Source organism: Dendrobates tinctorius, unplaced genomic scaffold (assembly GCF_039654945.1).
Source record: "Dendrobates tinctorius isolate UK_male_01 unplaced genomic scaffold, ASM3965494v1 ptg000022l, whole genome shotgun sequence".
Classification (NCBI taxonomy): Eukaryota; Metazoa; Chordata; class Amphibia; order Anura; family Dendrobatidae; genus Dendrobates; species Dendrobates tinctorius.
In genome coordinates, this window is record NW_027361690.1 from 27868552 (window position 1) to 27894848 (window position 26297).

Genomic DNA, 26297 nt, shown 5'->3' on the forward strand with positions numbered 1-26297 from the left:
TCTTTGAGGATGGTGACGGACAGGAACTTTTGGCGGATCCGCAAAAAAGCGGATGCAACGTACGGCAATCCGTCACAATCCGCCAATAATGGAAGTCAATGGGGAAAAAAACGGATCCTCAAAAGAAAATTGCAGATCCGTTTTTTTCAAAACCTGGTGGATTGTGACTGATTGTAAAAAACTGAAGTGTGAAAGAGGCCTAATTCACAGCCACAGCCCCCTGTGCCATCCACTTGACTGGAAGCGATTGGCTGTAGGGAAAATAGAACTTTTTCTCCCTGCAGCAACACTTCCAATTAGACACCTGCACATGCTTAAAATTGTATTTACCTTAAGATTATCACTATTTTTGCAGGTAAATACCAATTTTTTTTTGTTGACAGGGTCTCTTTAATCAGCATTTTTACAGCATATTTGCTATATGGTCATGCAGATCATAGGGAGTTGAACAAAATTATATCTTGATATCTGCAATGTCTTATTCTAGATAAATCCAGATATTTATTATATGTAAATGAGCTGTTAAGGTCTACAGGCTGGACATTGAACTGCAGGAACATCTTCCTCCAGACATTATTTTCAATGAAAGGGGGTGCTACCAGGGTGAACCAAGTAATAACTGACACTTTGCATTCATAATCACAAACCTCTCTGCAGTGAGATCAGTACTTACACATCACAATAGAGCTAAAACGACACAGCAGTGGTCAACTTTCATTATAAAAACATTTGTAGCTGCACTTGTCCTCTCATAGTGCTTCAGCTTCCATCTCACAGACAGCCAGTGTGGTGGGCAAAAGTAGAGCAAAGCTGAAATGAATTTGAGAATACAATTGCAAATGTGCTTGTTGTGTTTGTAATGAGACAAAGTTCAACTGCGCTGTACTGTGTTAGCTATAATCAGGCACAGCTCTGCAGCTGAGCTGACAGCACTATGAGAGGACAAATGCTGTTGCAAATGTGTTTGTAACAAGTACTAATGACACAAAGTTCACTCCTGCTGTACTGTGTTCATTCCGATCTCACTGCAGAGGCAGAGCTGTGTGTGATAATGAGAGTGATAACGTGGTTCACACTTCTAACGTCCCATTTTATTTATAATTAGCTGAAGAGCCCGACGCTGCCCGGGCATAGTAACTAACTACGGTTAGTTATAACAAATTATAATATATATATATATATATATATATATATATATATATATATATATATATATATAGCTGAGTGTAGAGCTCCGCCGACTCCGCATAGCCACATTCACTATAATATCCCACATCATCCCGTCAGCCAGAGCTACCGAACTACTATCCCTAATATCTCACATCATCCCGCCAAAGCCACCGGACTACTACCCCTAATATCCCACATCATCCCATCCCTTTAAGAGAGGCCTGGGGTCAGAACCACAGCGCTGAGGGATTTGCCCTAACTTCCATACCGGGGATCCCTTTAAGAGAGGCCTGGCATCAGAACCAGAGCGCTGAGTGGAATTGCCCTAACTTCCATACCAATGATCCCTTTAAGAGAGACTGGGGTCAGAACCACAGCGCTGAGTGGAACGGTCCTAACTTCCATATCGGGGATCCCTTTAAGAGAGGCTTGGGGTCAGAACCACAGCGCTGAGGGATCTGCCCTGACTTCCATACCAATGATTCCTTTAAGAGAGGCCTGGGGTCAGAACCACAGCGCTGAGGGATTTGCCCTAACTTCCATACCGGGGATCCCTTTAAGAGAGGCCTGGCGTCAGAACCAGAGCGTTGAGTGGATTTGCCCTGACTTCCATACCAATGATCCCTTTTATAGAAGCCTGGGGTGACAATCAGAGCGCTGAGGGATTTACCCTAACTTCCATACCGGAGATCCCTTTAAGAAAGCCTGGGATCAGAACCAGAGCGCTGAGTGGATTTGCCCTGACTTGCATACCAATGATCCCTTTAATAGAACCCTGGGGTCAGAATCAGAGTACCGAGGGATTTGCCCTAACTTCCGTACCAGAGATCCCTTTAAGAGAGCCTGGGGTCAGTACCAGAGCATTTGAAGGCAATTGCCCTGATTTCCATACCGGAGAACCCTTTAAGAAAGGCCTGGGGTCAGTACCAAAACGCTGAGTGGATTTTCCCTATCTTGCATACCAATGATCCACAGGAGGGGGGATTCATTTCTTTTATGTGCTCTGCTCCTTTCTGGGAGCAGACAATGGCTGGGAGCTTATGTTCCCGGGGATGCTAGATTTCTCTCACAATGTCAGTGTCTGCTGAGGTGTTGTCAAGTGGGAAAACTTGCTCATAGCAACCAATCACAGCTCAGCTTCTTTTGAACAGCTCTGGTGAAATGAAAGATGCTTCGTGATTGGTTGGTGATACACACATACATACAGTTTTATATATGGAGATAATCTCTGGAGGCAGATTCTCAAGCAGATCTAGGTCAGTCCGACAGGTCATTTAGATATAAGAAAAAGGTGGATTTCTATGGAATAAGACATCAGATCGTAGATATCAAGTTATCATTTTATTCAGCTTCCTATTACCTGCGTGCCCATATAGACGGCTTAGTAGTGTTGATCCTATTGACAGATTCCCTTTAAGAATGCAAACTGTGCATAATACTTTTAAGACTTAGAAAGTAGATAACCTAAAAAGAGAATTTCTCAACTAAATTTAAATGCATCAATTAATATAAAGATAAAACGCCATGCAATTTAAGTTTTAGATTAGCTTCTCATTTTAGTCAAGTCTAATTTTTCCCCCAACTGTAAGTTTAATAATCTTCCAGGCAACTAAGGATCATGGAATGAATGAAGGCATATTGATCTATTGCCAGCGTCCAGAAAGCACAGCTATAATTACTCTTGAGTGTTGGAGTTATATCAAACTCTGGCCTTGTCTAACTTTTCCCAATAACTACAATAAATATTTTATCACAGGACATGTATTTGATAGCCTACTGAGATTTTTCACAGTCCATGAAAGGCTTTCCAGGTTGATGAAGAATGTATCATCATATTTTTTTCATGCTGTAGAGGCTTTGAGATAATTGATTCCATATTTTTAATCCCAACACTAAAACACAAGATTATCCAGATCATTAAATATTGAACTGTCTCATGATATAAGACCAAAATGGAGCTTTGCATAAAAATAAAAAATTGTTAGCAAGTAGCAGGAAATGGAAGGATCTCGCAAGCTGTTTAATTAGCACAGCTTAACTGAGGTCCATTGTACTCTGTGAAGGTACAGAGAGGACAAGATGACCATGATGGGCTGCAAACTAAAGATTTTCCAACTGATTTACTATTCTTATTAGAGTTTATATAGAAACGCAAGTAACTGTAAGAGACAAGATTTTAGAGCATTTGCCATGCATGTGATTCCTTGTCTACTGGTCATAAAACAGCACCATTATAACGCTGGCTGGGAGAGATACTGCCGGTACACTTCTTTTAAAAACAGATTCTCTAGCTTACTGCGTCTAAGGCCATGTTCATACTGAGCTTCATCTTCACATCAGTGGCTCCACTGGAGCTTACGTCTGAAGCCCTGGAAAATGTGTCCATTGACTGTTAGGGTGCATACGGACTCCCTGTGTGCTGTGCTAGACGTAATTTTTGGCTGTATGCGCCCATTTGAAGCGGGCTCCAAGAAGCAGTCGACCATGTCTTGGAGCACCCCTCAAATAGGCATATAATGATGTTCTACAGTGTAAACAGTGACTTCATCTGCATCTTTACAGTCATTCGCCCAGTCAGCGCATATGCCCAACCTTGGTTTCCCAGGACTTCAGACGTAAAACCCCGATGGGGTTACTAGCTATAGAGTAAAACATCTGATGCCGGCCTGAGAGTCATCAGAAGGTCGTGTATTAGGGATTTCCTTAATTCTAAGTGACACCACAGCGGATATCCAAATAATTTTCATGTGCAACCATTTTCTCTGCTCTTTACAACATGCATTGTACCTTCTTAGGGTGGGCTCATGCATTGTATATTTGGTGTGGATTTTACTTGCAGATTTCTAACCTGAAATCCATGCATATTTTCTGCATTTATTCATGGGTTTTTACTTGTATTTTTGTTGTTGCTGCTGAAATGCACCAAAGGAAACACAACAAAACAATGCCAGACCAATGGTTCAATATGGAGATTTAGTGTCCCCCTTGAAATAAATGGTTAAATTTTAAACCAAAGAGGTGTTTTTCAAACATCAGCAATTGAAATTTAAAAAAAACAAAACAAAAAGACAATTTCCACCAAAAGCACATGCAGAAGAATAGCAACAAAAAACTTTGCTCCACTTTGCTGGTTCTGTAAACTGCTGTATACTTTGTGGAAAATTTAAAGCCAATTGACACTGGGCAATAATTGGTCAAAAGTCCATTGAAACGAGGGGAAGTCAACTTATTATATAGATGTTTGGTATTCATATAAATAGGGTTTTAGTGAGATATGTGTATATGAGCAGTACAGAGATAATGGATGGATAAAACTTTTTTTGTCCGTAAATGCTGCAGCATACCTGAAGCACATAGCCCCGGATGTAGTCCTGGAGCGTCCAGTCAAGTGAATGAAGTATCTGAATGACCTCTTCTTGCTTTAAGACACTAAAAAGTCGATCAAGCAGAATTTTCAGTCGAATAGGAATGGCTTGAGTTCCATAAAGCATAAGGCTGCTAATATCAAAGACTACGCTGGACTGAACAATTTCAACTTGACCGGTGGGATAAAAATGTGGGATCCGAAGTTTACTCAGTGCTATATAAAAAGGAATAATAAAAAAAAAAGTTTAGAAATATAGTAATTGAATAGATGCATTAGAAAATTGTCATTGTGATTAGAATACAGGCATATAACATTTACCATGTGCCACCCATCCATGTCTGCACTGCTCGCACTGACGGGGATTTATTTTGCCAGGTTTGAATCCCAAACAGATGCAGTTTACCAGTGTACATCTTATTGCCTAAAAGAAAAATACTGAATATCAGCATTTAATACTACAGTAACAGAGCAGAAAATAAATTCACACTTCTTTTTTAGTCATATTGCAGCCATTTTAGTTACACCCAATTTCAATTAAGTGATCAACAATGGGGTCCACTGATGGTACCACTACCAAATACAGATGGACTAATGCAGATACACAGCGTATGCTGGACATCAGTGAGATTATACATTACACATCTTCATACTTTACTAACTTCTTCACTGGCTTCCTATTGCCCAGAGGCTTCAATTCAAAACCCTAACCATGACATACAAAGCCATTCACAACCTGCCTCCTCCATACATCCGTGACATGGTCTCCAGGTACCTACCCGCACGCAACCTTCGATCATCTCACGATCTCCTTCTCTACTCCCCCCTTATCTCTTCTTCCCACAACCGCATACAAGACTTCTCCCGTGCTTCCCCCATACTCTGGAACTCTCTGCCGCAACACATCAGACTCTCACCATCAACGGAAACCTTCAAGAAGAACCTGAAGACCCACCTGTTCCGACAAGCCTATAGCCTGCAATGATCCTCAGTCTACTGAACCACCGCATGACCTGCTCTACCCTCTCCTACTGTATCCTCACCCATCCCTGTGGACTGTGAGCCCTCGCGAGCAGGGTCCCCTCTCCTTATGTACTTGTGTGTCCCTTGTCTTGTATGTTTATTATACTTGTCTATATTTCCCCTTTTCACATGTAAAGCGCCATGGAATAAATGGCGCTATACAAATGCACAATAATAATAATAACTTCTAAGTGCAATGCAATGATCACTTTATATTGTTTGGTTCAGCCTATCCATCTGGATGCCGTATGCAGGTCATAAATAATCTCTAATGCGCCGGGGTTCCAAAGTCAGATGCACAACTTGCATACATAACTTGGAGTACTAGAAGCTAAAGGGGGTAAAGAACATGTGTTCTCAAGGATGCACCTATATAATAAAAAGATGAAAAGGTGATAAACCATTTCCTAAAACATAAACTTCCCCATCATCATTCTTAGATTGCTGATTTATGAACTCTTAGGGGCCAACGAGGGCAGCTGCATTCACGCAACTTTGCTTAAATTTGGAAGAATGAATTTGGGATCCATGTATCTAAAAGGTGGTGACAGACCGACGTCCTCACTGGTTCCATCACTGACGGTTCCTGGGAACATAAAATTCTTACAGGTTCTGTATTGGAGGGCACTACACCCAGCTGTATGGTAACAGAGTCAAGGCTGGGGATGTACAGTCATATGTTAAAGTTTGGGAACCCCTATTAATGTCAACCCTTTTTCTTTATAACAATTTTGGTTTTTGCAACAGCTATTTCAGTTTCATATATCTAATAACTGATGGACTCAGTTATATTTCTGGATTCAAATGAGTTTTATTGTACTAGCAGAAAATGTGCAATCTGCATTTAAACAAAATTTGACCGGTGCAAAAGTATGGGCACCTCAACATAAAAGTGACATTAATATTTCGTAGATCCTCCTTTGCAAAAATAACAGCCTCTAGTCGTTTCCTGTAGCTTTTAATGAGTTCCTGGATCCTGGATGAAGGTATTTGTGACCATTCCTGTTTACAAAACAATTCCAGTTCAGTTAACTTTGATGGTCGCCGAGCATGGACAGCCCGCTTCAAATCATCCCACAGATGTTCAATGATATTCAGGTCTGGGGACTGGGATGGCCATTCCAGAACATTGTAATTGTTCCTCTGCATGAATGCCTGAGTAGATTTGGAGCGGTCTTTAGGATCATTGTCTTGCTGAAATATCCATCCCCTGTGTAACTTCAACTTCGTCACTGATTCTTGCACATTATTGTCAAGAATCTGCTGATACTGAGTTGAATCCATGTGACCCTCAACTTTAACAAGATTCCCGGTGTTGGCATTGGCCACACAGCCTCAAAGCATGATGGAACCTCCACCAAATTTTACTGTGAGTAGCAAGGAATGCTGTGTTTTTTAGCCTCCATACATAACGCCTTTTTGTATGACCAAACAACTCAATCTTTGTTTCATCAGTCCACAGGACCTTCATCCAAAATGTAACTGGCTTGTCCAAATGTGCTTTTGCACACCTCAGGCGACTGTTTGTGGCGTGCTTGCAGAAACGGCTTTTTTCGCATCACTCTCCCATACAGCTTCTCCTTGTGCAAAGTGCGCTGTATTGTTGACCGATGCACAGTGACACCATCTGCAGCAAGATGATGCTGCAGGTCTTTGGAAGTGGTCTGTGGATTGTCCTTGACTGTTCTCACCATTCTTCTTCTCTGCCTTTCTGATATTTTTCTTGGCCTGCCACTTCTGGGCATAACAAGAACTGTACCTGTGTTCTTCCATTTCCTTACTATGTTCCTCACAGTGGAAACTGACAGGTTAAATCTCTGAGACAACTTTTTGTATCCTTCCCCTGAAAAGCTATGTTGAATAATCTTTGTTTTCAGATCATTTGAGAGTTGTTTTGAGGAGCCCATGATGCCACTCTTCATAGGAGAATCAAATAGGAGAACTACTTGCAAGTGGCCACCTTAAATACCTTTTCTCATGATTTGATACACCTGGCTATGAAGTTCAAAGCTCAATGAGGTTACAAAACCAATTTAGCGCTTCAGGAAGTCAGTAAAAGTAGTTAGGAGTGTTCAAATCAAGAAAATGATAAGGGTGCCCATACTTTTGCACCGGTCAAATTTTGTTTAAATGCAGATTGCACATTTTCTGTTTGTACAATAAACCTCATTTGAATCCAGAAATATAACTGAGTCCATCAGTTATTAGATATATGAAACTGAAATAGCTGTAGCAAAAACCAAAATTGTTAAAAAGAAAAAAGGTTAACATTAATAGGGGTGCCCAAACTTTAACATATGACTGTATATTAATTCTCTGGAGAAACCATTCCTGCACGGAGTGGAAAACAGATTATGGCAGCCTAAAAAAACCTGTCTCAAGTTACCCCTATTAGCAATTCATTAGCAGCACTTCCTACAGGGGTTTAGTTCATCTGCTGAACCTTTGTGTGCAACTGATTTACACAACTACATGATCAATACCTGAAATGTGGTAGCAGAGCTGAATTCTTGGACTTCGGCTTGATATTACATTTCAATAAAGCGAGCACTACTCAACAACCAAAAATCTCACACGATTTATATGAAGGGTACGATCTCATTCAATTTTTAATACCACAAAGGCGATTACCCTCTTCCATTGTGAACAATAGACATTGCAGGGTTTTCTAACTGGTGATCTTATTCGGAAATCCAGGGCCATAAGGATAGTTCAATCCCCACTGACCCAGCCCATACTTGTGTCGCGCCCCTGAGGCATCAGTCGCCACAGATGTACTGCACCTCCTCCTGAGGTGTGGTGCCCCACTATCCAGGTAAGGTGGGAACTCCTAACCACACTCCAACACCTGCACCCCTCACCACAAAGTAGTGTAGCAAAGCCACATTGCGGCTCCTTGCTTAGAGAGTAGCAGAGCACCTTTGGTGGTTCCCTGCTTGGAACACGAAACGTGCTGGGAGGCGGGTGGAGTTAGAATACATAAAGAGCGGGAAGGTTTAGTGAGTCAGTCAGTGAGTGAGAGAGGAGTGAGGATCCCTGGAAGAGGGATGGAGGAAGGAGTGCTGCAGCTGCCTCAGTGATCTGAGCCAGCTGGCATAGGAAAGGAAAGAAGGAGAAAGACATTGGACTAAAGCCTGAGCTTCCATAGGAAAGAAAGACAAGTACGGAACGTAGGAGTAAAAGGGAACACAGAGGACGTGGGTTAGAGGAAGAACCCTGCCTAGAAATTCTAAGCGCAAGGCTGGGGCCCGGTCCCCGAGGTTGTATGGATACTGATGGTCCTGCAGCAGACACCGGTGGAGTAGTGGGCTGTAAATGCACTACTCCCATCTCAGACTTGGGGGCACAACAGCAACTTGGATAGTGAGCCGGGACTCAGGAGTAAGGAGTCCCCAAAGCAGGCTACAGCTGTCTGCCGTACAAGTAGAGTTCTTGGGAACATCTGTCAGGAGGCACTCCAGTGTAACTCAGTACTAGGAGTACTTCACTTAAAGGCGCTATAGAGGAGACGTTCATAAAGGTACATGTTGGCGCAGTGTTGGAAGGGAGCATCCTATATTGCCTGGAGGTTGACTGAGCCCAGGACCCGGAGGACACAGCACGGAGGCAGGCATCTGTGTGAACTGCAGACTGAGTAAAGCTTTGGAACTACATGCCCTGGTGTCCTCCACTTATTCCCGCATCACTACACCCCGCACTACTACATCTGGGCACCGGCCTCTACACCGCCTGTGCTTCTCCTCCATTGCTACATCTACACTGCCCTGGGACTATAGCTCCACCTGTGGGGAGCTTCATCATCTTGGCTGCAACCCACCACCAGTCCCAGAGGATCTGCATGCAGCATTGGCCTAACACCTCACTTGCCGAACACCACAGGTGGTGTCACGAACTATTCATAAACTTTATTTCATTGTTCATTTATCCCCTTTTTGCCATGGAGCCCCAGGGCCACGGACCGGGTCACAGCTTCCGTGACAACTCCCATTGAGATCAACGGGCCCGGTACCGAGCAGCCCGCTAGGCCCTGGTGGGGCGCTCCACTTGCATTATACAGACTGGCCATCAAGGTCGGCCGGCACAAACAGAGCTACAAGCCCAGGGAAGACAGACTGTGCCTACACTGTGACCTGAAGGCCCTGGAGGATGAGACCCACTTCCTGCTACACTGCACCAAATACTCAGCAGTGAGGGACACTCTCCTCAGGAGACTCTCACATCTCTTCCCAGATTTCAGCTCCATGAAGGAGGAAGAGAAAACATATATCCTGCTTGGGGAATAAGAAAGCGCGTGGAGATAGCAGCACAGTATGTGAGCGCGTCCCATAGGCTGCGAGAAAGACAACCATGATATGCCATGGACTTCCTTACCCCCACCCTGTACCCCATCCATTGTTCCTTCAGTCACCACCCATTATCCCCACAGTCCCTACACCCTATTCCCTACTGGACACATGCTTTGGCAAAATTAATGTTTATTGGGTCCTGCCAATAAAGCTTCTTTGAACTGAATTGAATGCTTATTGATTTTAATATGAACTGCCTTATTATTCCCTTTCCTCCGTAAGTGTGCTGTAAGGAGATTAAATACCAGGTTCCCTCAAAGATTACAACTGTCTGAAGGTTGTCCCAGAACTGGAATCTGCTTTTCTTTGGGTACCTTTGTACAAGTCACTCTGGCCCCTATGCTAAAGTGGTACTATGGTGTTCAGAAATTACAGACTTTGTCCAAATTGGTTCCATGTGGCAGACATCCATCATCTTATACGCTCAACTAAGATAACAAATATTTTAGATCAATTAACAAGACCAAGTGAGTGTTAAGGTGGTGATCATACATGAGGCACAGTAGGTTATCACTTGGTGTAGATTGCAAGTGGGGAAGTTTTGTGCCATTCGATATCCTTTCCATAAGCAAATAGGTTCTTCACAGAGGAAGAGCGTATAGTTTCCTATGTCTAGAATGTGACTCTGTTTTTATCGATTTGTGGATATATCTACACGTTTTTATGATGGTGTGAAATAAAGAAGAATTGTTTTTTTATTATTCAGCTTTGTGATCCGACAACTTTTTTTCCACTTATATTTTAAAATTACTAGATATTGGAATAAGAATAAGTTCCACAATTAGATGTCCTAAAAAATAATATTCCTGTGCTGAGATAATCTTGTAAATGTACCCCTGCCATGTGCTGAGCAACGGCTGTGTCTGACCACACAGGCACATGGTCTGATCATACCACAGTTCCTGGGCACGGGAGGACGCAAAAGAGTATACAGACATTACAGTATGGGATTACAGCGGTTTTTTTTTGTGAGTAAAACATTTCACTGACTATTTTTAAAAAATGCTTTATCTCAAAGAAAGAATCGGCTGTGATCCCATGTTGTAATGTCTGTATCCTCTTTTCCTCCTCTGCCCAGGAGCTATGGTATGATCAGACACAGCCATTACACAGCACACAGCAGGGACACATTTATAAGATTATCTCGGCGCAGGAACATTTTATTTTAAACACATCCATTTGTAGAACTTCCTTTTCAAAGATCAAATCTGTTGATTAAAATTAACTCTCTTCATGGGGAAAAGCCCTATAAGGAGACATTATTCTGGTGTAGTAGGACTTATAGGCTCCTTGGAAAAATTAAATATACAAAGTTCATCTTCACAGAGGACAGGTTCTCTCGTGCCCCCTACGGGAAGTCCTAATCTTTACAGTCAATATTGATCAAAGAGCCTTGCCAAATGACTTGGGGTGCAAGTCCTTTCCTGCAATACTGCACTTGCCTTTTAAAGCTGTCCTCGTATTTAATTGCAATAAGGGTCAATGGTATAAATGGTGCGACAACATTTTTAGCAATGTTTAACACATTCCAAGTAGGGAGCAAACCTTTAGTGGAACATAAAATCTACAAAATTGTCAGTATTAAGCAGATGAAGGGAAAGTGTTAATATGGGAAAAAAAAGTAAAAAACTTACCTCATTCATTTTGTGCTTTGGTTCAGTCCCCACAAACAGCTGAATCTCATTCCCTGGAATGCACTCACTAACACACAAAACAGAAGGTCAAGTTACTTTCTGAAAACACTTCTTGGCAATGTTTCCCAAACCAGCTACCACCCTCATTACAGATATCCACTCTGCTACAACTAATGACTTCTGTTCAGTATCAATAAGCCTGAAGCCACGCACACCGGACAGACCTTCATGGTGTGATGCTGGAGAGCTTTCATAGCCCATGAAACAGCAAGGTCATCTTCATCCAGCATTGTTTAATAGGTCGTTACTTGTCTCCACCTTAAGGTGGCCACACACAGCCAACAGCTTTCTCCTCTGACTCCCCCATAAACATTCATGTGTGGATCTGCCAAACGTGCATGTTTATTTTAACGAGAGGGGTGAAAGCCACTGCCAGGCACCTCCACCGTGCTCCTTACTCAGGGGTACAAAAAATCAGGCGCATATAATCCAGCATTCCCCATCTTTCTTAACCCTCATTGTAGACATGGGAGCAGGGTCAAGCTTCGCCACCTATATATTATTACTGTTCATGTGGCATTTTACTCCTCTGGCTTTAAAGACACTGCATGTAGTGTGCTAGCGGCAAATTTAAGAACTTCTCCATATAACAGTGTGACAAGAAAGGGAAATTCAGAATGAGCCACCAAAATATTAGGAATAGGAGCCCCCCCAAAGAGGGTAGAGGGTATAGCATGGACATGTAACCAGTGAGTGACCTACAGGAAGCAGCCAGGTAAGCCTGGTATACTACTCAACGTCTGGCAGACGGGCAGTACTATAGGGGCCGAATTATCAATATTGCAGCAGGGACAGGTTGTGGTGCGATGTCAAAACTTCTTTTGTGGGTCAATATTTGTGGTGTAATATGTATGGACATCTAGTGCAAAAACACAATGTAATGAAGTGTGTGAACAGGTGTGTTTAGCCACGTCATTATATCGTCTACATGTATGGCGCACACCGCTCCACGTGCAGGCATATTAAAACTTCAATTACGGCAGGTAAGAGCTGCAGTACGTTGATAAATATACACAGGTAATAATCTCGTAATCTCATATATATTCAATAGCACTATTCATTTGTCAGACAGCACACGAGCTGAATACTAGACAAAAAGATTTGTAGTCATGGATGACTAATGAGCAGACAATCAAGTTGATCTGAGACCATAACCAAATATGTCTTGCTTACAAATCTCAAGTGACAACGTTTGGCTGTAGTCAGGTAACCCCAAAACACTGGTGCAGACAAAATAATGACACAATAGAAGTTATACGGCAGCCATAAGACGCAACTCATACAGGAAAGGATGAGCTCATCATCAGGGCCTGAATCATTTCCACTATAACTCTTGCAGGGTCATGTAGTAATCTCAAGTACACAGAGCATTCCACATGCATCTCCTTTCTCAATTCATTCTTCAATATTCCTACCAAATAGTACAGTCATTTGCTATAATATATAACACACACACATATATCCAGACACAAGCACACCACAAGTACACGTAATAAAATTGAAAATTATCTACAACTTAAATAGTGTAGTTACATGTCAAGTATACGTCCATGTATTTTATTGCATGCTACATGTAAAACTATTACTAAAACACCAGTACACTATGAAGGCATGTTCACTCATGGTATAGCAAACATTTGTGTGCCTTAATATCCATCCGAGTGTGGGTGATTGTTCAGCATGTGCATGTATTTTTATAAACCATATTCTAATATATAATGCAGCGGATGACATTTCTGCGTATGACATATCTGCAAACAATCTGCCATATGAGAAAAAAAACCAAAATGGTCCAGACTCTGCAGAAGTAAGGTGTCTTTTCATCAAATCTACATTACATACAGGGGACATCCAACTTAGCATAAGCATATCCAGTAGAAACATATGGACATCAGCCATATGCTGGTGCCTCAACTGTATAGTCCACATATCTAAGATCTAAGAAGCCTGTGCTTATGTAACTGCTCCATATAACGCTAAGAGTTGTACATGACATCTGTCTTTCCCCCATGATAATAATTGTATAAGGGACAATCTTGGTACGAGGCAAGCTACAACACAACAGGGGTATGGAGATTTACCGAAGAGTACAGGAGCAACGCAGTATTACGCACAACGTTTGTTAGCCATTATGGATCAAAACAGGTCAGATCTGTTTACGTTGATTCAAGGGTGCAGATTTTTTATTTTCTTTGAAAGAAGACAAATACAGAAAAAAAGGTCAATGTAATAGATGTGGTTCCTTCATAGGGAGAGTGGTTTGCATGGCAATGCACAACTGTGTCGGTGTACTGTGCCACCGCTACATACCCACTTCCATTCAGTAAACTTTTAGTAGTTCTCCTTACAGGTTATCAGAGCAACCCAAACTCAAGCAGAATCATTAAGTAGCAGTCATGATCATTTTTTGCATTTTTATGTAACTATGTCCCCAGGTATTGTCGCACATTCCAGTAATGAAAAGCCACCTCACTCACAATACCGGTAATAGGAAGGTTAGCAGCAGATGTGTTTTAATCATGCATTACAGTATGAAGGAAATTCCTGAAACCCATAGTTCCTCCACTCTAGATATGGAGACTTTCAAGAACTTCAAGCAATCAGATATCACCACGAAATGTGTCAGAATGACAAACTTGTGCTGTTGCATCTGTACACAGCCTATTTTCTGTAAAACAGCTCCTTTATCTGATTGTTTCCTGTTTATATAGAAAAAAGTGGCAGAAAGTGAAAGAAAGAACTTTTTTGGAATAATAAGTTGGCACTGAACCAATTAGATATGATAAAAGTGAATAAGTAAGCTGCTTCCCCAAAACTATACCCCTAGAGCTACCCCTTCAGTTGCAATCACATGTCGATTAACTCTTAACAGTAGACTTTTAAAAGAATTCTTCAACCCAGACACATGAAAACAGGACAATTCCAATACCAGGAAAGATGCTTGGTCACACAAACGTCAGGCCACATACAGAAGAATTGTCAGAAGCTGTCAATTAGCAATGCTGCATTTGTTGGTGTCTGTACAGTTAGCTCTCATCCATCACATGACGATGGTTTGCTGGACCATTGTGTTACCTGGTGTCTGAACACTAGACAATTAGGTCCATGCATCATTAAATCCTTTAAGAATATGTCAATACCCACAGAGATCTAATGCTCTAATCTAAAAGGCGCAAAGGGTAAAGATCCCAAAGTCATGCCTTAGGTATCAAACTATATCTACACGATTTCATAATCAACATCAATCAGAAAATTGCAAACACAGTGGAATATACTGGAAAAGTAGTTATGCACGGTATGCCTTAATGTCTGCAGAGGAGCCATAAAACATTACCTGTTGAAAATTTTCAAGAGAATTTAGCACTTGTCCGGACAGACTTAGCTGTCAGGTTTCCCATTAGAAAGGAAATCATGGGTCTCTTCCAAGACAACCAGTTCTTCCCAAAAAAAAAAAATAATGTTCACTTTAGTCCCACAGTTGCTGAACTGATAAATCCACAAACATTTTTTGTTTTTCAAGATCAGACACATATTTGTAGGCTTAATGAATAGAGGTGCTAAATAGAATGAACTGACCTGTGCAAAGGATCAGATATCAGAGAATGACATATGTGCCAGGGCCTCTTGTGAAAAGAAATATTAGGAAAAGGTTGGAAAAGCAGCGATACATTATGCATGTTTAGTAATGGTGATAAAATTAGAGCATTCTATGAAAAAGACAAGATAGACAGGAACAAAAAAAAGAAAAAAAAAACACCCTTATCCGTTCTAGCCTGCAATAAACCCAGAAGTTGAGACAGCGGCAGCTCAATGGTAAGAAAAGAGGAGCAGTAGAGAAGAACATGTTTCTACACTGCCTTTGAGAAAGTTTGGCTTCCAGCTATGCACTGATTAATATCAGATCTCCTCCTTTACTTGCCTCTTGACAATCGTGTCACATCTGGCTGACAAATCCTTACAAGCTTATCCAAACCTAGGCAGCCCAGATCATGCTCCAGGACTCGCTAGAAGGAAGCGGTAACACCAGTCCTGGACTGATGTGCCATCATGAAACTAATGAAGCTGACTTCACTTGTAGACTACAGAAAGACAAAGCAGCACAACATGCCTGGAGGTCCTTGCAACATAGATGTTAGCTCACCCAAAAGACACAAACAACAATCCGCTTTCCAGTTCAAGAAGCCAAAGCAGCTACATGATTCCGGGCTGTGCAGGAGAGCATTGTAGAAGGAGAGAATCACGGATTAACAGAAGAGCAGAAAGACACCTCCGTGCAGGCGAAACAGGACAGTTTGTCTTTAGATTGCACTTTCCATCTCTAGCATTACGTCAAACTAAGAAAATGGGCTGGGCACACCTATCTTAATGGATACTGCATAGTTAAAGCCATCTATCAGTGTATTGATCGCTCTGTACCAAGTTCAGTGGAAAGATTGGTTTCCTATCTACAACTACTGGAAAAGCTGAACATTAAAAAAAAAAGGAGAGAAAAAAAAAGAATTTCAGCAGGCTTTCAAAAAACAAAAAAAATATATAGCAACGTTTTAAAAATGTATAAAGTGCACTTGTGAGAATCGTATCTTTAGACTATTAAGTCTTACGACATTGGAGTGTAATGAGAATATTCTCTTGAATTAGGATGGAATCGAGCGGAGCGGCCAACCTTATACCACCCTCATCAGTCTCATCATCACCACAGTGCTTTCAATGCAAAGGACTACAGGACTAAGTGTGCTCTGAGGACGGACAATAGCACTCTTCAATAAAAGGATAAGATTGTATGCATAATTTACAAACACAGATCACCAGCCACTAATAACACTAAGAACGACTATAGGAAAATTGGTTTTACTGCCTGCTGCTCTAAAGAGGATTTCTGCATCATAATAACGACATTAATGCACTTGCTTAAAGCACTTTATTCTGGACTCCTTTTAAAGTTATATGCCAGCATGGGCGGACATGGGGTGAAAAGAATGGAGAAAAAAAACAAAACAAAACATAAAATACTAAGTTGTATGACAGTTATTGAGCACAAGATACAGTCTTATGATACAAAATATACTTCTTTACAAAAAAGAAAAAATGCAAGAATATTCAAGATTCGAAAATAAGAAATGAATAGATGAAGTGTCCTTACTTTGTCCACTGCTAGAGGTATCATGTCCCAGGCAGTTCCTCGTTCCCTCAATGAGTACTCCAGCTATGTACTTTAAGCGCACTCCTGTCTGTACAAGTACTAGCACAGAACATCACACGCCTTCTCAGCCTTGTCTGAATGTGAGCACCTCAAGGTCTGATGAATGCTAAGCCTGTGCACAGGGGAGTGGAGGGCGATCCTCCCACTTGGTGATCTGTGGGCCCTCCAAGTCTGGGTCTGCCTGGCTCACCTCTGCAGCATGCTCTCACCTCGGTGCCCTGGTGTGCTCTGTTCCAGCATGCTCTCAGAGTCACAGGGCAGTCCCCTCACAGCTGGCTTGAAGAGGGCATGACACTCATCTTTCACAGAGATTTGATCAAAAGGAATCACAGAGGCTTGAGGCACTCCTGATGCAGTCTGAGGAGATTCTACCTCAGTTCTGGCAGCCTAAGTAATGCATTAAATCAATGCTGCTGACCTAAGGCCACTTACCATTTTTTTCCCCTGAAAACAGAACTATCTGTGTATAAACCACCCGGCTTATTTCAGATTGGAATTACTTGTTCGAAACAGTGACCTAACCCCACGTAAACTAACTCCCCAAACTGAAATTTGTTCACCAGTCTTAAAGCTCATAATAAGAAAAGACCCCGCATTTTCAGGCGTGCTAAGCATTTCATGCATAGATTTGTAAATGCTACAAAATCTCAAACAATTTTTGCAATTTTTCAATCGGAGCAGTAATGCTTTTATGCTAAATCTACATCTGAATAGTACCTGTCCGTCTAATTTCCTGCACCTGTCAAATCCAATTACTGTAAGTCTAAAGACACTTAAAAAGACATAGGTGTCCTAAAAAATACTAACAGTATAGAATTGGTTAAGATTTTACTTGTTCTCCTGTGACTTTGAGGTCTTTACCCACATGACATTTCAATAGTCTATTAACTCACCTGTCACCAGAGCACCCATGAAATGTAAAGCATGCACAGTTGGGCATAAAGAAAGAAAACAGCACTGCACAGTGGACGTAGGAGTCTAACAAGAGTTAGATATGTAATCAATAAGAGCATAAACATACATTTTATACAGAATTAAACTTCATTATTTTCCAAACAAGATTTATCTAAATATTATATATTCTATACAAAAGCAATGGGGTCCAGATGGAATTTTGACAGTGTTAGAATTTTCATTATTTAGATTATTTAGATTTTCCCCTTTTCACACGTAAAGCGCCATGGAATAAATGGCGCTATAATTGCATAATAATAATTATGCACCAAGACAATGCATCTGAAACAAAGTCATCAAGAGGAGACTGAAGAATAGACCTACAACGTTAAAGGTGTTTTTACAAAAAAAATACATTAACCATTTCGGAATTGAAGACCCTTTAAGGTGTCCCTCTTTTTTTAGAAGCTTAAAAGTAATTGACAAGTGACTGATAAGCCACTTCGTGGTCCAGTTGCAGGCATTTACTTTTTATTTCATGACACATTGAGAAGATCAAGGCCTCAATTCACAATCGCTCCAGAATTCTGGAGGAAAATCTTTCAAAAGCCGCAAAATTTGGCTCAACGCAAGGCTGAGCTAACATGTTGCTACTTTTGGCATCCTCATACTATTTTTGCTCAGCTCTAAAATTGTAATTATAAAATTAACAGCAGCATTTCTTATACCACAAATGTTACTTCATTCCCCAACCTGTCAGATGCTCCCAATTTATTAAGAAGCAGATTCTGCTTAATGAATCAGGGGTGTCTGACTCCAGCAGGCCCCCTCACCAAGACTGGGGTGAAAAACACCGGTTTTGATGAATCGGCCCCAAGGATTGAGTGGATTCCAAGGGCTTGATTCATGAAACCTTTTATTCCAGAATTCTTGCATAAAAAGTTTTGGAAAGCTTCAAAATGTTGGCGCAATGCAAGGCTGCATGGAAATTTTGTGACATTTGCCGTTCTCAGGCCACTTTGTCCCAACTCTGACAAAGTCAGCGGGGCAAGGACAGGGGCATGTTAACTCGTTTGTTAAACTCATGACGAACGGCAGCGTTCCTTACAGCCAAAAACTTACCCCAGTTCCAGAGCGGAGCAAGATTTGTAGTAAGGTGCACGCCACGTGCCATTCGCTCCTAATTCATTAAGAGGCATAGGTTTTGTATTAAGTATGCATTTTCAGCAAGTGCAAACTGTGTGGTCACATTTATAGGATACCTTAATAAATAACCATGTTTTATCAGAACTGATTATTTCTGAAGTGTATAGAGCTATACATTCTGCCTAGATTTAAGGTCCATCCTCACAAACTGACTATAAATGTTTAAACGTTAGTGGACACTTAATTACCTGTGTACACAGGCAGCCTGGACTTAAGGCCCCTTTACATTTAGCGATGCACCAGCGATCCCGACCACGATACAACCCGGTCAGGATCGCTGGTTCATCGCTAAATGGTCGCTAGTGAGCTGCCAAACAGGCAGATCTCACTAGCGATGCAGCAGCGGTCGGCGGTCACAATTACCTTTCAGACGCGGCGAGTGTGACCGTCTTCTGCCTGCGTCCATGGCTCGCTCATCTGCGCCAGCAGGAAGCCGACGACGAGAAATGGACCAGGCCGATCTCACGCGATCAGCGATAACCAGCGGGGGAGCAGATTGGAGGCAAGTATCACTAGCGATATCGCTGCTGCGTCACAAAATCGGTGACGCTTTAGCGATATTGCTAGCGATATCGCTATGTGTAAAGCCCCCTTTAGTCAGAACACAGCCAGTATTCGAAACGCGTTGCTGTTCTGTCTCGACGTCATGTCATTTTTTACCATTATAGATTAAAGATTTACCTTTCATAGCAGCTGGATTTTCTTCTTCTTTTTTTTTTTTTTCATCTTATCTACAAGTGGTCCCTTGGAATCCATGCTGCATGACGCCAATTGAGGGTGAGCTGGCAATTTCTGTTTTTTGCACTTAGTGATGCATGCAGAATGAGCTATAATAGATAGGCTGCCATTGTTCTTGGCAGCACAAGTCTTGTTTACACAGGAGAAAGTGCTGCCGAGAAGATCATGTCACCTGACAAACAACGTTTTTTACCTTCATCAATATGTGATTAGGCGGTTTAGGCTGCAAGAGGATTATAAAACAAGTGTTTCTAGGAATGCTCATTCATGATAATCTTGAAGTGTAAACGGGCCCTTAGTCAACTGCTTTCATAGGACAATCTTAGCATAAATTGATAACTAGCAAAACACTGCAAAGGCAACCCAATAGCTTCCTTTACATAAGGAAAGTGTATTTTAAAATATAATAAAATAACTTATTGAACACCCCTCGTATGTTCTCTACCCTAGCATGTTCTGTAATTGTTAGAGAACAGAGCTTTTCTGTATATATTATTCATTATTATAGCGCCATTTATTCCAAGACAAGCACAATAAACATGAGCAATACAAGGCGCACACACACACACACACACAAGTACAGAAGGAGAGAGGACCCTGCCCATGAGGGCTCACAGTCTACAGGGGATGGGTGAGGATACACTAGGAGAGGGTAAAGCTGGTCATGCGCCGGTTCAGTAGACTAAGGATCACTGCAGGTTGCAGACTTTCCGGAAGAGGTGGGTCTTCAGGTTCCTTTTGAAGGTTTCCGTGGTAGGCGAAACTCTGATGTGTTGGGGTAGAGAGTTCCAGAGTATTTTCAGGGCATCCAGTCACTGGAGGTGAAGTTAAATAAGTTTGTTGATGTCAGGGGGGATTACATTGAAAAGTAGCAAGTTCCATTTTCTTAGAAAATTTTTCTTTCATGTTCAAGTAGATAAATTATTGAGCAATTGTCATTAGTGTTGAGCGATACCATCCGATATAGAGAAATATCGGATCGGATTGGATCGGCCCGATACAAAAAAAAGTATCGGGTATCGTCGATTCAGATACCGGAAGTCCCATTCAAGTCAATGGGACAGAAATATCGGAATGAAAAAAAACCCTTTCTTTACTTGCACATCCAGTTCGGGAGTGTGGGTGGTGCGTGGGCGGACACTGTGCGTGTCTGTGTGAACCTGCCAGGGGTCTGTACGGGCCTGCCGGGGGCTTGTGCCGGCTGCCGGGGGTCTGTACGGGCCTGCTGGGGGCTTGTGCCGACTGCCGGGGGTCTGTACGGGCCTGCTGGGGGCTTGTGCCGACTGCCGGGGGTCTATACGGGCCTGCCGGGGGCTTGTGCCGGCTGCCGGGGGTCTGTGCGGGCCTGCTGGGTGTCTTGTGTGTGTGCAGGCATCGTCCGATGGGACTACAAGTCCCATCGGGCGATGCCTGCTACAATGACAGTGATTGACACATTAGCCAATGATGGGACAGTAGTAGTCCCATCCGGCTAATGTGTTGAATGTAAAATATATATATATATATATATATATATATATATATATATATATATATATATATATATATATATATATATATATATATATATATATATATATCCAACAATGTAGACCAGCTCACTCCTGTGAACCACCTGGAACCTCAGCTGACCTGGTTAACTCCGTTGTGCCCGGATCTGGATGTAGGAGTCCATCCATACAAATGTGAACAACGACAAAGCAAAGTCCAGCAATAACGTGAGCAATCCAGGATGCTGTTAAAAATTTTTTTCTTTTTATTCATAAATCCATTAAAATGCAATGGTCCAAGCAGTTCAAAACAGCAATAACGCAGGAAAGTCGTGCAGATAGGACTACGCGTTTCAGCGGTAGAACCCGCCTTCTTCACGGTCCAGAATCTAATCTGCTTTCCAAACATGGAACCTTATATACATCCCACTCCCATCAGGGTAATTATAAACATATGTGAGAGACTTAAAAACATGTGCTATAAAAGCAGATCAAACATATAAACTATCCACATATTGATCAATATACAACATGCATAAAGATTATAAGGAAAGAATTCAACTTATTGGAGAAAAGTACATTAGGAATGTCCAATAACCTGACCATAAGATTTAAGGCCCTGTGCACACAGTGCAGACTCCGTGCAGTTCCGTGCACAGGGCCTTAAATCTTATGGTCAATTAAGCCTGTACATGTCCGAGCCCGTCTGAAGTTTGCTAGAGAGCATTTGGATGATCCAGAGGAGTTTTGGGAGAATGTCCTATGGTCTGATGAAACCAAACTGGAACTGTTTGGTAGAAACACAACTTGTCGTGTTTGGAGGAAAAAGAATACTGAGTTGCATCCATCAAACACCATACCTACTGTAAAGCATGGTGGTGGAAACATCATGCTTTGGGGCTGTTTCTCTGCAAAGGTGCCAGGACGACTGATCCGGGTACATGAAAGAATGAATGGGGCCATGTATCGTGAGATTTTGAGTGCAAACCTCCTTCCATCAGCAAGGGCATTGAAGATGAAACGTGGCTGGGTCTTTCAACATGACAATGATCCAAAGTACACCGCCAGGGCAACGAAGGCGTGGCTTCGTAAGAAGCATTTCAAGGTCCTGGAGTGGCCTAGCCAGTCTCCAGATCTCAACCCTATAGAAAACCTTTGGAGGGAGTTGAAAGTCCGTGTTGCCAAGCGAAAAGCCAAAATCATCACTGCTCTAGAGGAGATCTGCATGGAGGAATGGGCCAACATACCAACAACAGTGTGTGGCAACCTTGTGAAGACTTACAGAAAACGTTTGACCTCTGTCATTGCCAACAAAGGATATATCACAAAGTATTGAGATGAAATTTTGTTTCTGACCAAATACTTATTTTCCACCATAATATGCAAATAAAATGAAAAAAAAAACAGACAATGTGATTTTCTGGATTTTTTTTTCTCAGTTTGTCTCCCATAGTTGAGGTCTACCTATGATGTAAATTACAGACGCCTCTCATCTTTTTAAGTGGTGGAACTTGCACTATTGCTGACTGACTAAATACTTTTTTTCCCCACTGTGTGTGTGTATATATTATATATATATATATATATATATATATATATATATATATATATATATATATATATATATATATACACACATACATACACACACACATACACACACACTACATATATACTACATTCATACAACATACATACATACAACATGCTACAGACATACATACTACATTCATACAACATACATACATACTACATACATATATACATTCATACAACATACTACATTCATACAACATACATACATACATACATACTACATTCATACAACATACTACACATACTACATTCATACAACATACATACATACATACATACTACATACTTACTACATACATACAACATGCTACAGACATACAACATACATACTACATATATACTACATTCATACAACATTCATACAACATACATACATACTACATACATACAACATGCTACAGACATACAACATACAATACATACATAGATACTACATTCATACATAGTACATACTACATACATACAACATGCTACAGTCATACAACATTCATACAATACATACTACATTCATACAACATACATACAACATACATACATTCATACAATACATACAACATACATACATTCATTCATTCAATACATGCATACATTCATACAATACATACATATAGACATACAGTACATATAACAGAGTACATACTCACCAATGCTTGTCACATTGTTCCCCGAAGCCAGTGTCATCTATGAAAAAATATGAAAATAACAAACAAGCGATATACTCCCTGATCCGCAGAAATCCACGAGTGTCCCACGCCGATTTCCCGTGGAGAACAGCAGCATCAGCTGATGCGACCGCTCTCTATGGGGCTCCAGGAATCCAATGACGGGAGGTAGGTATCCTTCCACACTGTATTCCTCCGCCACTGTAAAAAAAAAATAGTCCCTAGTCTCACTTTTGGCAATGCTGTGTGAAAAAGTTCCCACGCAGCTTTTGCATTAAAGTGAGATCAGGGACTATTTTTTTTACAGTGGCGGAGGAATACAGTGCGGAAGGATACCTACCTCCCGTCATTGGATTCCTGGAGCCCCGTAGAGAGCGGTCGCATCAGCTGATGCTGCTGTTCTCCACGGGAAATTGGCATGGGACACGTGGATTTCTGCGGATCAGGGAGTATATGGCTTGTTTGTTATTTTCATATTTTTTCATAGATAACACTGGCTTCGGGGAACAATGTGACAAGTATTGGTGAGTATGTACACTATGTTATATGTACTGTATGTCTATATGTATGTATTGTATCAATGTATTGTATGTAGTATGTATGTATTGTATGAATGTATGTATGTTGCATGTATGTAGTATGTATGTTGTAGTATATATGTATGTAGTATGAATGTAGTATATATAGTATGTACGGTATGTAGTATGTATGTTGTATGAATGTAGTATATGTAGTATGTACTGTATGTCTGTAGCATGTTGTATGTATGTAGTATGTATGTAGTATGAATGTAGTATATATGTAGTATATATGTTGTATGAATGTAGTGTATATGTAGTATGTATGTAGTATATATGTAGTATGTATGTTGTATGAATAGTGTATATGTAGTATGCATGTTGTATGTATGTTGTATGAATGTATGTATGTTGTATGTATGTTGCATGTATGTAGTATGTATGTTGTAGTATATATGTATGTAGTATGAATGTAGTATATATAGTATGTATGTAGTATGTATGTTGTATGAATGTAGTATATGTAGTATGTACTGCATGTCTGTAGCATGTTGTATGTATGTAGTATGTATGTAGTATGAATGTAGTATATATGTAGTATATATGTTGTATGAATGTAGTGTATATGTAGTATGTATGTAGTATGAATGTAGTATATATGTAGTATGTATGTTGTATGAATAGTGTATATGTAGCATGCATGTTGTATGTATGTAGTATGAATGTATGTATGTTGTATGTAGTGTATATGAAGTATGTATGTAGTATGAATGTAGTATGAATGTAGTATATATGTAGTATGTATGTAGTATGAATGCAGTATGTACTGTATGTCTGTAGCATGTTGTATGTATGTAGCATGTATGTATGTATGATGTATATATGTAGTATGTATATATATATATATATATATATATATATATATATATATATATATATATATTTATTTTTATTTTTTTTTGGTTTACATTCAACACATTAGCCGGATGATGGGACTACTACTGTCCCATCATTGGCTAATGTGTCAATCACTGTCATTGTAGCAGGCATCGCCCGATGGGACTTTTAGTACCATCGGACGATGCCTGCACACACACAAGACCCCCTGCAGGCCGGCACAGACCCCCGGCAGCCGGCACAAGCCCCCGGCAGGCCCGTACAGACCCACGGCAGCCGGCACAAGCCCCCGGCAGGCCCGTACAGACCCCCGGCAGCCGGCACAAGCCCCCGGCAGGCCCGTACAGACCCCCGGCAGGCGGCACAGGAACCCGGCAGGCCCGTACAGGCCCCCCGCAGTCGGCACAGACTGCGCATCATGATGCGCACAGACCGCGCATCATGATGACATCATTTCAGCAGCCAATCACAGCCACAACAGTGGCTCATTGCATTATGGGGACTTCCGATTCCGGTATCTGATATTGAAAAAATATCGGTACTCGGTATCGGAATTCCGATACAGCGAATATTGGCCGATACCCGATATTTGCAGTATCGGAATGCTCAACACTACTTGTCATTCTTTCCTGCTCTAACCCCCTTAGCTCTTGTGCCAGGTTGTTTCTGTGGTCTTCAGCGGGACAGGAAGCAATGACATCCAGTTCCTTGGTCACCTGACTGCTGCAGCAAATCATAGGCCTTAAAATGGGAATGTGTTTATTTCAATATAAATGCCTAATCTTCTTCAAACCAGCCAGCTTAAAAATAATAGAAAGAAGTAGGGCCACCAGTAACAATTACAAATTTCCATTATCCGTTTTTTTTAGAAATGTGTAGTAAAAGTCATCCATCAGGTGATGTCCTATGAAGATATGTGCCAATCTGTTTACATAGTGGTCATGTTTATTACCTAAAGAAGCAAACTTTGTAAAGTACATATACTGAAACCTCATCACACGGAGTCTGAAAGTGTTCCACATGAAAATATAAAGCACCTGTGAGAACAATTTAATTTCACAGTACACTGTCCAACATTCCAAGAAATGTGCTCTGGAAACCCAACCTTCCTCTGATTTCAGATTGTTGCTTAGAAAGCCGAAACGTTGAAAGCGAATCAATTTTCTGTGTCTGGAGGGAGACTGTTTCCATTCTTGTATATGAACCAAAGCAGACAGCCAAAATCAACTGGATCAAACTTAAAAGAAAAAAAATAATTATTTGCAATATGTACACTATATCCCACAACATCAACGTGCACCCATTGGGTAGTCTTGTGCATAACAATAATCCGGTGCATTAAACTCAGTCCATGGTTCTTATAACTGTAAATAATAAATATGGCCATTAGAAAAAAGTCTTCCATTAGTAAATATCCATTATTTTATATATATAATTAGAATAACAAAACAAAATATGTAAGAATATAATTAAAAAAACAAACAAACTCTACTTTGACC

The 26297-nt window shown here is 41.1% G+C and overlaps 1 protein-coding gene across 21 annotated transcripts in view; it reads right to left on the reverse strand.

The window, feature by feature from the left end:
* BNC1 (basonuclin zinc finger protein 1) overlaps positions 1–26297 on the reverse strand; it is a 329666-nt gene that overhangs the window by 12580 nt on the left and 290789 nt on the right. For 11 of the 21 annotated variants that reach the window (XM_073568538.1, XM_073568541.1, XM_073568543.1 and 8 more), the window contains 3 exons: positions 11538–11604; positions 4856–4958; positions 4515–4750 (listed from right to left, as the gene is read on the reverse strand). In XM_073568538.1, coding sequence (XP_073424639.1) covers positions 4515–4750; positions 4856–4958; positions 11538–11546 — 348 coding nt within the window. In that variant the 5' untranslated portion in view covers positions 11547–11604. Of the gene's footprint in view, positions 1–4514; positions 4751–4855; positions 4959–11537; positions 11605–14931; positions 15035–15173; positions 15489–15738; positions 15856–16737; positions 16904–25903; positions 26036–26297 lie in introns of those variants that run through there. The other 10 variants (XM_073568550.1, XM_073568532.1, XM_073568530.1 and 7 more) reach the window with 5 other exon arrangements.